Source organism: Furipterus horrens, unplaced genomic scaffold (genome assembly GCF_987537825.1).
Source record: "Furipterus horrens unplaced genomic scaffold, mFurHor1.1.pri manual_scaffold_5, whole genome shotgun sequence".
Lineage (NCBI taxonomy): Eukaryota > Metazoa > Chordata > Mammalia > Chiroptera > Furipteridae > Furipterus > Furipterus horrens.
In genome coordinates this window covers 117322075-117335272 of record NW_028327175.1, presented here as the reverse complement: position 1 = coordinate 117335272, position 13198 = coordinate 117322075, and the positions used below count along the sequence as shown (strand labels likewise).

The following is a 13198-nucleotide window of genomic DNA, read 5'->3' as shown; positions in this document are numbered from 1 at the left end:
TGCAGCAACAGAAACCCACTCAGAAAGCCTGACAATTGTCCCTCGACTTAGAGAAATGGCAGTCACCAGCAACCTTGGCAAAGGCAAGGAGTTGGGGAGGGGCGGAGGGCAGGTGAGGTGGAGACAGTAAAAATTCCTCTTTCGAGAAGTCAGAGTCTAGGGCATAGGGAGGCAGGGAGGACTCTAGTTATGTGGTGGCCTCCTCTCTTTTCAAACAAGACAGACCTGGCACTTCTGTGGACTCCAAGTTAAGGGTGGTAGAACCAGCCTACCAAGGAGAAGAGAGCGGGAGGGAGGTTCCTCTTCTAGAAGATGGGACTGAGAGTCCAGTGGGAAGGCCAGGCCAAGGAACCCCACAGCCCATGTGGAGAAGACTGACAGCTGCCACCCAGGATGTTCAGGGAAACTCTTTTAATGTCGGGACCAGGGCTTGGAGCTCAAGAGAGACCCAGGAGGCAGTCACCCAGGGCTCCTAAAAGGAAAGGGCCAAAAGAGCATAGGGTACCCAGAGCTAGTGGGTAAATAAGGCAAATAGTTGGGGTGCTGGACCACCACATGGGATCAGTGGGGCAGTCAGCTCCGGGCCAGGCTGCGTGCTGGGCTGGAACCATTAGCTGCTGCTCCAGAAACAAATGCAGTCCTTCAAGTGCAAGCTTTGCGTGGGGACAGGAAACCCCCAGAACGTGCAGAAATCCGGGAAAGCCTCAACAGGTCGCAAACACTGACGCACTTCAAACCAGTTATGCCTTCATCTTGAGAGGCAGACACTACTCCCCTAACTCAAGTCTGGGTCCCTGATACAAGAGAGGAGACGGATTCCAGGGAGGGGGTTCCTTTTCCTAGGAAGCCAGAAGAGAAGTCACCAATTTCTAGGTCGGGGCTGGTGTGTGTGTGTCTGGAGGAGACTGGGGACCGGGTTGGGGTAGAGCGAACGAAGGACACAAGAGGTTCTGCAGGCAGAGGCCAGGACTTCACAGGTATGCTGGGGGCTTTCCCGGGAGCTGGAGCAGAAGAGTCAGGGGCCCGGGACTCGGGATTTGGCTCCGTCTGCTGGGATGCTCAGATCGCTCCAGGAGAAGAGAGTGGTTCTGGGTCCCGGGGGTCAAGGCTGTGAGAACACAGCTGCGATCCGCGCCACAAAATGTAAAAAGAAGGACCCCACAGAACGGAGAACCAGCTGGCGCCACGCAGCCGCAGAGGAGGCGGGGCACCTCCACGTCCAGCCCCGTATGATAATGTGGCGCGCCACTGCCCCACCGCGGTAGGGGGACCCGACGCGCGCAAAGCCACGGGGTGCGAGAGGGTGAGAGGCCCCGCAGCTCATCCACAAGGCCTAGGTGGGCCCGAACTCCAGAATCCAGGCCGGCGGGGCGGCGGCACAGTATGGGGCCAGTCAGCGGGTTGCCAAGGTGTGCCGGGGCCGTGTCGCCCCCCTACCAGCACGAAGTGGTACGGCCCCATGGGGCGTGGCTAGAGTCATGTGACACGGCCGCTGCGGCCATTTTGTTCTGCGGTGCTGGTATTTAGAGCGCAGCGGCTGACGGGCCCTTCGCCTTCGCAGACGTCTGGTCGCTTGTCCTGCGTTCGCTTCCCGCTCGCCGCCCTCCTGCCTCGCCCAGCCGGTCCTCGCCCCCACCTCGGCCCGCTGAGCTCGCCCCCTCCCCACCCGCAGACATGTCCGAGGCCAAGAACGGCCCCGAGTACGCCTCCTTTTTCGCGGTCATGGGCGCCTCGGCCGCCATGGTCTTCAGCGGTGAGCGCCGCGGCAGGAGGGAGGCGGGGGTCGCCCGGGCTCGTGGTACTTGTGCCCCACAGCTCGCCAGGGTTCGGTGTGTGGCGTCACTTTGACGTAATTCCGAGCTTTTTGCGGGGGGGGGGTCTTAGGCTTCACGTGACCGTAGGCGGGGGTCGGGGCCCAGAAGCCTGCCTGGGCCTTCAGGCGTTCAGTGCAGGGCTTACTGGCTAAGCTGGAGTGCGGGTGCCAAGGGTCTCCCGGGGGTACACAAGCCGGCTTCCCTGCCCCCAGTCTGAAGGTGCGGGGGTGGGGCGGCGGCGCCGCTGCCATCTTAGCCCCGGGAGAGGCGGGAGGGAGGCTGGGGTGGATGCTCGCGGTCCTGCGCTTGCTCTGCATCCGTCCCCTCCCAGTCCTGCGGGCAGGTGTGACATCACACCTCGGAAAGCTCCCCAGACGTGGGGCTGGCCCTGTCTGTACGGCGGGGGGCGGGGGAAACGGGCCCTGGCGCTCCCAGCCGAGATCCACAGCCCTCGCCCTCCCCCCACCATGACGTGGGTCAGTTGGGTCTGTACCCAAAGGTAGGTGCTTCCGGTTAGGGTTTGTCACTGTTTCCCAATACCCCTGTGTGGGTTGGTTGGGAAAGCTGGGCTGAGGAGTTGGTGCTGAGAGCGGCGGGGACCCAGGTGTGGGAGTGTTTGGAATTGATGGAGGGATCAGACAGGCCAAGGAGAAAGGGAGTCTGGCCAGCATCAGTGTTATGTTCTCACTTGCTGAGAAGCGGCTTTAGGGTGAGTGAGAGGGTTGCACAGAGCCTCAGTGTCTAGGGGATTGAGTCTTTGTCTTTAGGAGAGTTTTCTAGTTCTGGCCCCAATGAATGAAAGAGCAAATAAGCTTCTTTTCCTTCCCTGAGGCTTGGTATTGGGAGGGGCCGCCCTGGGTATGGAGAAAGGGGTCTTTCAGGGTTATGTATGGCACCCTGCTTTTGAAGTTGGGTCTTGACAGTCCTGGCTGTCAAATTAAGTAGAAATTGGTCCACCTGGGAGAAAGACCTTTGGTCCAGGCTCTGGAAGGTGAGCCCTGGCCCAGATGCAGCCCCCATGGACTGGTCTGGCCTGGTCTGGGTCTGGTTTTTGGCTTCAATGACCACGCCCTGCCTCACCCTGCCTGGTGAATTGGGAGGCTCCCTATGCAGGTATATGGAGGGTTTGAACACAAAACAGTCTCTGCTGACTGTAAATACTTGCGAAGTGGGGACTTGGGGGCTCTGCTCTCCTGGGGGCCTCCCTCTCCCTGAGCCTGCCTGCCAGTCACAAGCTACTGAGTGAGCCATGCCCTTCCCGTCATGTGCAAGTAAGAGGTCATTTGTGGTGGGAGAAGTAGTCTGACTTCCCCTTCCCTCCCAGTCAACGCCTGCTCTTTTCACATCTTTGGAGGCTGACTGCTTTCCAGGGCCTCCGAGCCAGTTGCTGTGCCTGCCCTTATCCCAGCCTTTTCTGTGCTTTGCTTGGCCATCTGTGGGGTGCTGCTTGTGCCTTCATTCATTTGTTCAGCAAGTCTTGATTGAGCTCCTACTATGTGCCAAGCACATGGAGACATCAATGAATAAAATACAATACCTGCCCACATGGGACTCTGGCTGTCACTGTTGCTCCTGAAGCTGAGTTTGCCTTCTGAGCCCTTTGTCTATACCCAGCTCCTGGCCTTCCTCTGGTTACCAGGTGCCTTTGTTCTTCTCCTAGAACTTACTTGGTACTTTCAGATGGAGCCTGACCAGCAGGTCTCCGAAGGTTACTGAGAACAGGATAGCACTGGTCCAAGGCTTTTTTCCTTGCCCCAGGCTCTTAGTTATTGAGGCCACTCATTCCTGGTGGTCTAAATGCAGCTTCACTCCTGCTCTCATTCCTTATTGAGCTTAACGTTGTTGACTTATTTCTCTCTTTAAACATGCCTTTTTCCAAGGCTTGTCTTTATCCACCTTGTACCTATGTGAACAAGCCCCTCATTTTTCAGGCGTCAGGTATCGCTGCCTGGCTGACTCCAAGCTGTCCCCAGCTCCTGGCCTAGATTGCCCTTGGCTTGCTTAGTGCTTTGCTAATTGATCGTCTTACAACCAAGTAAGGCCCACTCACTCTCAGGACTCCCCAATCCCCATCTCCCATTTCAGCTTCCCCTTTTTTCTTAACTTGTGACAAAAAAAAATTCCTGTTGGTTTTTCTTCATCATATCTTCCACAAAGCTGTCAGTTGTTCCTTTCCCATATTTTTCTATGAGTCCCTCCCTGCTGGTGGGCATCCTCTGTTTGGTCCTGTGTTCCCAGAACTGTCATTGCTGATTGCAATCTTCCCGTCTCCCACTGGATCTGGAGCCCTGTCAAGCTTGGCCTTTAGAGCTGGCATTCAGAGCTTTTTCAGACACCTGCTGCTGCTCAGCCAGACTGCTCTTCTCTCCTGATGGTCAGCGCTGTTTCTTCCCTTTGTTCCTCTTGTAGCTTCCCTGGCCCCAGCTACATGATCTCCCTGCTGTCCTCTGAGAGGAGGGCCCAGGTGACTTCCTCCCTCTTGGAACTGACTATGATGCTGAATTCCTTGTAAATGACCTCCTACTCAGTGCCATGTAGCAGCCTATGGCACTGGCCCCTTGCATATATGTAATGCAGCCTTATGTGCAGGGCCTGCAGTAGAAGCCCAAAGAAGGCACTGCAACCAGGAGAGTTCCAGGAAAGACTTAATGAAGACAAAAGCCCTGGGCACCAAGCTAAAGTCACTGAATGTCTAGGCAAGGCAGTGTTGAGGTGCCTTCAGAACCCTGGGGAGGAGGCAGTGCAGATCCCTCTGACCCCACCCTTGGTTTCTTGCTATAGTTGCTCCCCATCCAGTGCCATATTGGTTAGCGTCTCCATTCATGGTGTTTGGAATCTTCCTGCTCACCATCAGCCCTCTACTCTATGAAGCCCTTCCCCATACTCCATCACCACCTTCTTCCCCACTCTCCTAGAACATGTTACTGCTTGGAGGTGCCATATCTGTTTCCTCACCAGACTTATGAGTGCTGAGAAGATGGCGCCCCTCTAAACTTACCCCTGCTTGGCGATGAGCAGAGTAGATACCTTCTGGCCCAAATGGATGAATAAAATGTGCAGAGGAATGGCCGGGATTGTCTTGGTTCCTTCCATCTCTGACCCATGTCCTCTGCTCAAGAAGCACAGTGGGACCCTGGAGAGCAGGTGATGCGAGTCATAAGGGCTGCCTTGGTCCCCTGTGGCTCTATTCTATACATAAGTTACTCTAGACTTCAAAGTCAGAAGCCAGGAGAGGGGAACTTTCAGGAGGGCAGCTAAGAGGAGAGAGATCACCCCCCCCCCCCCCCAATTACTGGAGGCCTTGGGCAGATGCTAGGCTTCTGGGAGGTCTGTCAAGGCCTCACAATTGGACTGGATGATGGCTCCACATAACTTGTCATCTTCCTGTGCTCTGTCTTCTCCTTGGCTTGCCCTTTCTCTGGTTACTTAGAAAGGATTCTCTAAACTTCTGGGGCTAGGCCTGCTGTGTGGCTGACGGTGTGTTCATCCCATCCACACAGATGGCAGCCCTCCCAGCAGTGTGTCCTGGGGCTGGAAGTGGTAAGTCAGGGAAACTAACCTGGGAGGACATGAATTGCCAGGCTGCTTTCCCTGATCAATGTCAGACCCTGTGTGCAGCGGGGTTCTAGGGCCAGCAGGCTGACCGTGGCCTGGCACTTGGGCTGCTGACATATGGTCATTTCATGCTTTTCCAAGCCTTTTCTGACCTGAGTGCTTGATACTATAGGGACAAAAGGTGTCCAGAATCTCCAGCTGCCTGCTTCCCTGTGGGACTGCTGCTGACCTGTTACAGCTCCATCTTGTAGGTTGGGGGCAGCTAAGCTAAAGTTCTTTGGGAGTACAGGGTCTGTATACCAGGCTTGGAGAGTGCTGGTAAGCCCAGGTGGGGGGGTTTCCTGGCAGAGCAGGAGCGCCGGTAGGCCACACAGCCATAAGGGCCTCTGGTAGAAGAAAGGAACAGTTATCTGGATTCCTTGAGTGCTCAGCTGTGACCATTTCCCCTCAGGGCTACCTCCTGCCCCTAGTTGGGTGCCACTTTCATTTTCCCCTTGCCTGTGATAACTTGGGTTGGCCCTCAACTGTCAGAGCTGACCCCTGATGCTCTGGGCTTACCTTGCCTCCCCCCACCCCCAACAGCCTTGGGTGCTGCCTATGGTACAGCCAAGAGTGGCACCGGCATCGCGGCCATGTCTGTCATGCGACCAGAGCTGATCATGAAGTCCATCATCCCTGTGGTCATGGCTGGCATCATTGCCATCTACGGCCTGGTGGTGGCAGTCCTTATTGCCAACTCCCTGACTGATAACATCAGTCTCTACAGGTGAGTGCTGGGAACTTCTCACCACACCCATACCCTCCCTAGGGTCAGGCCACTGCACAAGGCTGGAGGGCTGGGGAGTGGGCATTTGGTTGGTGTCCCATTCCCACCATCTGTCCTGGCAGGCACCTAATGTCTATCCTGTGTCCTCTCTCCTCCAGGAGTTTCCTCCAACTGGGCGCTGGCCTGAGTGTGGGCCTGAGCGGGCTGGCAGCTGGCTTTGCTATTGGCATTGTGGGGGACGCAGGTGTGCGGGGCACCGCCCAGCAGCCACGACTATTTGTGGGCATGATCCTGATCCTCATCTTCGCAGAGGTGCTGGGCCTCTATGGTCTCATCGTCGCCCTCATCCTTTCCACAAAGTAGCCCCTCTCCAAGCCCACCAGCTACAGAATATGATGTAAAGACCACTCCCTCATTTCCAGAATGAACAGCCTGACACACACGCGCACGGGGCAGCTGCTCCCCACCCCCAGTAGTTGGTCTTGTAAATGCGCAGTGTCCTAGTTCTCATCGTCTGTTGCCCCCACCCACCCGCCCCGTGCTGTGGACATCTGGGCCCACTCATCACCCATCCAGGCTCCCCGACCAGTGAGGATGCTGGTTTCTGGCCACCTCTACCCATCTACCTGCCCTAGAGTGCTCTGTATAAAGATGAAATCGAGTTGTCATTTTCACTGGATGTTTATTTATAAGGAGTTGACCTGTTCGCACGTTTGTGGAGCAACCCTTCCGTCTCCCAACTATATAGTAATCTTTAGAGTGTCGCTTTGTGGGGTTACCGTGTGCCCTGAGACTTTGGATGGAATCAGCCCTCCAGCCTCGGCTGCGAAGTAGTGTGCTGGGCCTGCGAGGCCCGGAGCCGTGTCCAATAAAACTCTTGGATGTGACTGGACGCCTGTGTGCAGCACTTGTGTGGGGAGGGGTGGGGGAGGGGTGGACCGCAGGGTGTGGTCACGTGAGTACGTCGGTCACGTGGCAGTGCGCCTTAGTCAGCTGAGAGTCGTGTGGGTGAGGCGGCGCTCTAGCCTAGCAGCAGCTAGCTGCCAGCTTTCAGTTCCCCTGGACTGGGATCAGCACTTCGAGATGCGTAACGGGAAGGGCTCTGCGAGGGCCCCGGTGCTTCAATTCACGAACTGCCGTATCCTGCGGGGCCGGAGGCTGCTCAGGTGGTGTGTGGCACTGGTGGGTGCGGGGCCTGGTGCTGCTGGAGTAGGGCTGGCGGGCGCAGGGCTCAGCCATGTTCAGGTGGGCGCGGGTTGGGGGCAGGGTGCTGGGCCGCCCATCCGAGCCCCAGCTCCTCTGTCTGCAGGGAGGATCTGTGGGTGCGCGAGGGCCGCATTCTGGACCCAGAGAGGCTGTTCTTTGAGGAGCGGCTCGTGGCCGACCAGCAGCAGGACTGCGGGGGCTGCATCCTGGCGCCCGGCTTTATCGACGTGCAGATCAACGGTGGGGTCTGGGACCCGGGGGTGGAGACCCAGGGGAGGAGCTCTGAGCACCATGCTACCTCCTCTTTTCTGTGGCCACAGGTGGATTTGGCATTGACTTCTCTCAGGCCACAGAGGACGTGAGTTCCAGAGTAGCCCTGGTGGCCCGGAGGATCCTGTCGCATGGAGTCACCTCCTTCTGTCCCACCTTAGTCACCTCGCCACCGGAGGTTTATCACAAGGTGAGGTCAGGCTCCTGGCCTCAGGCAAATGGGGCCCGAGAAATAGCTAACTCCTTAACTTAAAGATCTCATCTCTCCCCGCAAATGCTCCTTGGCACTTGGATCTGACTACCTGCTGGCCTCCCTCCACCTGGTCTTGGGGTCCTGCCCCCGGTATTTCTCAAATACAGGTGACCCTCTGCCTGCCTCCCTAGACCGCTTACCCCGCCCCCGGTCATTTCCTGTCTGTCCCCATAGGCCTCCACATTTGCTGCCTCAGCACCTTCACCTGCCTCTCCTATCGTGCACTCTGGCCATCTCCAGGCTCCAGTAACTGACTCCTGCAGAGAGGCGGCTGGGGACTTCCTAGCAGCTTCTCAGGCTTTTCTCCTGATAACCTGCCTGTGGTATGTGGTAAACAGGCCTTTCAGAGAGAAAAGTCCCATTGTACCCGACGCTTTCTCTACTGCTCTTGCCTACATCCCACACCCTCCCACTTCCCACTTTTTGACAGTTTCTGACTTTCAGGTGTCTGGGGTCTTTTTCCTTTAAAACTTTTTATTTTATTTTAAGATTTTATTTATTTTTAGAGAGAGGGGAAGAGAGGGGAAAAGGGAGAGAAACCTTATGTGCAGGAGAAGCATCGATTGGTTGCTTCTTGCACGCTCCCAACCAGGGACCTGGCCCGCGACCCAGGCATGCTCCCCGACCAGGAATCAAGCCAGTGACCTTTTGGTTTGCAAGCTGGCACTCTATTCAGTGAACCACACCAGCCAGGGCTGAGAAATTTCACGTTTTATGCAGGGTTTCCACTTTACTCTTTGCCAAGTTTTATTTGCTTTTGTTCTCTATGCATGAGTGCAAAGTGTTTTTTTTCCTGAGGCTGTATATCTCATGTCTCCTCACTTCTTAGTACTTAACTGTTTCTTAAAAGCATGGATATACTGTTGTGCAATAATTAAGTTTAGGGCATTAACAGTTATCCTTTAAACTACCATATTTGTTCCATTTTTGTAGTTACTTTTTTTTTTCCAGTACAGGATCCATTCCAGGATCACTGATTGCATTGCCTTCCTGGATGTGTGGCACAGAGTCAGAGCCAGGAGCTGTGGGAGGTGGATGTGGGTTCTTGACTTGATGATCTGTCAGCTGGGAGACTTTGGGTACGCCTTACTCTTTCTGAGTCTCAGTTTCCTCAAACTTAAAGTGAGAATAATAATGATACTCATCTTTTAGGGTTGTTGGGTGCTCAGCATTATGCTTGGTACATATTAAGCACTCAGTAAATGTTAGTTGTGGACATCTTTCTGGAAATTTCTCCCAGCTCTTCCATCTCAGAGTCAAATGCTGAAACTGTTATCTTTTATCTTCCTGCTGCAAACTGGCACCTGGTTCTGTGTTTTCTCTCCTGTTCATCATTCCATGATTTACCCTACCTGGAATCCTGGACCGTGCCTGCCCTCTTGCCCGTTTGTTCTTTGTCCTCCCCCTTCCTAGTCCCTACCAGTGAGGCTTAGTAACTATTATTGTAGTTTCCTGAAGAGTAGCCTTCCCAAGATACAGGGCTTGGCACATCATTCACACTCTTCTCTTCCCCTTATGTGCAGGATAAAAACCATCCCAAACATTCCCTCCCTGCCTGCAAAGCCAGTTTCTGGACTGTAGGACTTTTATCTTACATTTTCTTCCCAGCACTTGTCACTGTTCTTAAAGACTTACAGGGTAAAGACCTTGGAAACAGAGAGTAAACTGATCTATGGTAGAAATCCTGGAGGTTTTTGAAAATGAAAAGTATAATTCAGGTATCATCTTAGAAACTCCAGGACTGCTCACTTGGATATCTCCCCAGCCCCTACTCCCATCCACCCCACCTTCCTCCATGGCCCAGTCACCCTGGGCAGAACTGTATTGCCACTTTGTCAGAGTCACCCAGATTCTTTGTCGTTTTCTGGTCCATTGAGACCACCTGCTCTTTTTCTGTAGTCTCCTTCCCCAGCCTTGCCCTTTGCTACCCTTCTTGGAGGAAGAATTGCTTGCATTGTTCTCTACTTCAGGTCCATTTCTGCAGAGGCAAGATCAGGCTCCTCTCAGCGTGGCAGCCAGACCGTTGCCTCTGGCCCTACACGCTCTCTACAATTTGATTATTCCAATTGCTTTCCTCCTTTGCTGGCGCCTCATTCCCTTCACCTCCAGACTGTCCTTTATTCTGTTCTCTCTATTTAGTGCAATCTTGTTTTCTCTTGTGAAACTCTTCCTTAATCTTTAGTGAATTTATATATGTCACATGGCTTGTTAGGAAAAACAGCAGCCCTTTGTTCCCACTAGTTTCCACTGAGGCACAATAACTTTCAGCTCAGTTGACCCTTTGGAATTTGCCCTTATATCTAAAAAACTATGCTGGTACTCTTTCTTAACTTTTCAGTTTAGGTTAGTATACATTTACTTCCTACCAGGAAAGGTAAGGATTGGCTCCAGGTCCCCCCTTCTCCCTAGTTTATTGTAATTTTGGTTATCTTAGTTGTTGGGCCTGTGTAAAGGGGACTTGTAGCTCATTTACATTTTCTTACCTGTCAACTCTGCTTTCCTTGAAGTTAATACTTTGCATAGGGTTTTGTTTGTTTATCTACTAATTCAATTCCAGGTTTCCTGCCGGTTGTTTCTCCTTTCAGGATAGTTAGACAGACCAAGGGTTCCATCTGTTTTGTCTTCCTGTGGAAGCCTTTGGGACCTACTCTTCCAGCATTGGCTGACAGCCTCACTGGGCCGAGCGGTCCTGGGATTCCCTTTCTCCTCACTTGGTGAGGGGTCCCCTGGCCTCTTTCTGCGGGATCTCTCTGTCCCTTATCCTTTGTCTTCTTCGCTGGTTTATGCCTTTGTTTGGCGGAGCACATCCTCCAGTGACTTTTAGAGAAAAACGAGTCATTATTCTCTTGATTGATGTCTTGGCTACATTGGCTACTTTAGAATTCTAAGTGAAGAGCCATATTCTTTTAGAATTTTAAAGGCATTGCTATATTGTCTTGTAACGTTCAGAGTTACTGATGAGAAGTTGGAAGCCTTCTGACCCCTGATCCTTTGTGTGTGACCTATTTCTTCTCTTCCTTTTGTCATTGGATTTAAAGTCTCAGGGTGACACACTGGGGATTGGGGGAAGTTCATCTACTCTGCTGGCCTTTGGCAGGCCCTTCCAGTCCTGCATACTCCCCAATAGTTCCAATCTGGAAGTTTGTTTTGGTTTTTTTTGTTGTTGTTGTTCTTGAGTTATTTCTTTGGTGATTTTTCTACCTCATTTCTCTAACTTTTCCTTCTGGGAATTAGTTGGGCCTCCTGGATGGCTTCTCTGATTTTTTCTTTCTCCTTCCTTTTTGACTCTGTTTTCTGAACATTTCATTATTTTTATTTTTAATCTTCCAGTTTTTCTCATTTTCTGCGGGGAAGGGATAGGAGTTGTTTTTTTTGTTTTGTTTTTTGGTTGTTTTGCTTGAGTGCACATTTTTGTTAACCTAAATATAAAAGGCCTTTTAAAGTGAGAGGCAAACAAGGATTTGAAATTTAAAAAAAAAAATAGTATTTGGGAAGCAGTGATTTAGGAGGAAGTCCAGATAATGTTCTGATCTGGAGACAAAGACAATTCCATCGTTAGAAGGAAGGCATTTTTATTCGTGTGGATAATATAATAGTGATGTTAATTCTGAACAATGTTTTTAATTTTCAGTTCAGTAGTCAGAATAATAGCTTTCTTCTTATCTTTGCAAACAGTTCTTTGGGACACGTAATTGTTTAAGCCTAGTCTGAAGGTTATTTTGCCCTGTTTTTGTTTTTTGTTTTTTTTAAGTATATTTTATTGATTATGTTGTTACAATAGTTCCAGTTTTTTCCCCTTTGCTTCCCTCTGCCCGGTACCCCCCCTTCCCTCCAGCAATCCCACCCCACTTAATTCATGTCCATGGGTCATGCATATAAGTTATTTGGCTTCACCCTTTCCTATATTATTCTTAACTTCCCCCTGTTTATTTTCTACCAATCGATTATGCTTCTTAGTCACTGCACCATATCCCCATTTCTCCCCCTCCGCCCTCCCAGCTAATAACCCTCCAAATGATCCCCATACTTATGCTTCTGTTCCTGTTCTGGTTTGCTTAGTTAGATTTTGTTTTTATTTTTTAGATTCAGTTGTTGATAGTTGTGAGTTTGTTGTCATTGTAATGTTCATAGTTTTGATCATCTTTTTCTTAAATAAGTCCCTTGGACATTTCATATAATAATGGCTTGGTGATGATGAACTCCTTTAGCTTCACCTTGTCTGGGAAGCACTTCATCTGCCCTTCCATTCCAAATGATAGCCTTGCTGGATAGAGTAGTCCTGGTTGCAGGTTGCCTTTCATCACATTGAATACTGCTTGCCAGTCCCTTCCTGCCTGTGAAGTGTCCTCTGAGAAATCAGCTGATATTCCTATAGGCACCCCTCAGTAGGCAACTCTCCACCTCTCTCTTGCTGCCCCCAGGACTCTGTCTTTATCTTTCACCTTTGGCACCTCAGTCATGATGTGTCCTGGTGTGGTCCCCTCTGGGTCCAGCTTGCCTGGGACCCTCCGTGCTTCCCAGACCTATATGTCCATCTTCTTCACAAAATTTGGAAAGTTTTTCTTATTTTTTTCAATTCTTTCTCATTCTGCACTGGTTCACTGTTTATTTCTTCCTTACGTTCCAAATCATTTATTTGAACCCCGGTTTCCTTCCCTTCACCATTGGTTTTGTGTGGATTTTCCTTCGTTTCACTTAGCATAGTCTTCACTTCTTCTCTTATGCATTTGCTGTACTCAAGCATATCTGTCAAGCTTGTGAGCATTTTCATCACCAGTGTTTTGAATTCTGTGTCTGTTAGGTTGTCTATCTCCTCGTCGCTTAGTTCTCCCACTGGAGTCTTGATCCGTTCCCCCTTTTGGGCCATACTTCTCTGTCTCCTCATTCTGACAGGCTCCTGTGTTTGTTTGCTTCTGTGTCCCAGGTAGAGCTGTTGCTCCTGTTATGTTGTAAGGGGCGGAGCCTTAGGGATTCATCAGTACAGGGTGATCTGTTTCACCACGTTGTGGCGCTGTATGTGGGGGAGGGGTCTGAGAGGGGAAAATGCCGCCTTTCCAGCACTTGCCCCTTTTTCAGGCACCTCTCCCACTTCCGCACCGGACTGGTGCCTCTCTGGCTGTTGCCCTGGCTGTCGTTCCCAGAGTGGATGGGTCTGTGGACGTTCTAGGACCATGGGGGCCCTTTAAACAAGCGGGCTCTGCTGAGACCGGCAGTTTCTGCTCCACCCCAACCCCCACTGGTCTGCACAGTCAGAAGCAATGAGGCTTGATTTTCCCCGGTGCTGGGACCGTGGGCTGCGAGGTCCGGTGAGGAGCTGGGAACGCTTCCCAGGTG

The 13198-nt window shown here is 51.9% G+C and overlaps 2 protein-coding genes across 12 annotated transcripts in view; both read left to right on the top strand.

Annotated features, from left to right (window-relative positions):
• Positions 1 to 1497: 1497 nt before the first annotated feature.
• On the top strand, positions 1498 to 6550 carry ATP6V0C (ATPase H+ transporting V0 subunit c). Of its 2 annotated transcripts, none has more exons than XM_090277195.1 (3): positions 1498 to 1753; positions 5952 to 6135; positions 6294 to 6550. In XM_090277195.1, exons 1-3 carry the CDS (start codon positions 1675 to 1677, stop codon positions 6496 to 6498), a joined length of 468 nt encoding a protein of 155 aa, XP_090133321.1. In that variant the 5' UTR covers positions 1498 to 1674; the 3' UTR covers positions 6499 to 6550. The 2 variants fall into 2 exon arrangements, with proteins under 2 accessions (XP_090133321.1, XP_090133322.1); XM_090277196.1 differs by lacking the exon at positions 1498 to 1753 and adding an exon at positions 5300 to 5354.
• A 564-nt stretch (positions 6551 to 7114) lies between these two features.
• AMDHD2 (amidohydrolase domain containing 2) overlaps positions 7115 to 13198 on the top strand; it is a 49314-nt gene continuing 43230 nt past the window's right edge. For 4 of the 10 annotated variants that reach the window (XR_016511168.1, XM_090277187.1, XM_090277193.1 and 1 more), the window contains exons 1-3: positions 7116 to 7304; positions 7445 to 7581; positions 7662 to 7801. Coding sequence is in view for 9 of the 10 variants with exons in the window: in XM_090277187.1 (XP_090133313.1) it covers positions 7219 to 7304; positions 7445 to 7581; positions 7662 to 7801 (363 nt within the window). In the remaining variant the exon portion in view is untranslated. Of the gene's footprint in view, positions 7305 to 7444; positions 7582 to 7661; positions 7802 to 13198 lie in introns of all 10 variants that reach the window. The other 6 variants (XM_090277190.1, XM_090277192.1, XM_090277186.1 and 3 more) reach the window with 3 other exon arrangements.

Coding starts and splice junctions, on each gene's coding strand:
- ATP6V0C (XM_090277195.1), top strand. CDS start 1,675: ATGTCCGAGGCCAAGAACGGCCCCGAGTACGCCTCCTTTTTCGCGGTC. Junction 1,754..5,951: donor GGCCGCCATGGTCTTCAGCG/GTGAGCGCCGCG, acceptor CACCCCCAACAG/CCTTGGGTGCTGCCTATGGT. Junction 6,136..6,293: donor GATAACATCAGTCTCTACAG/GTGAGTGCTGGG, acceptor TCTCTCCTCCAG/GAGTTTCCTCCAACTGGGCG.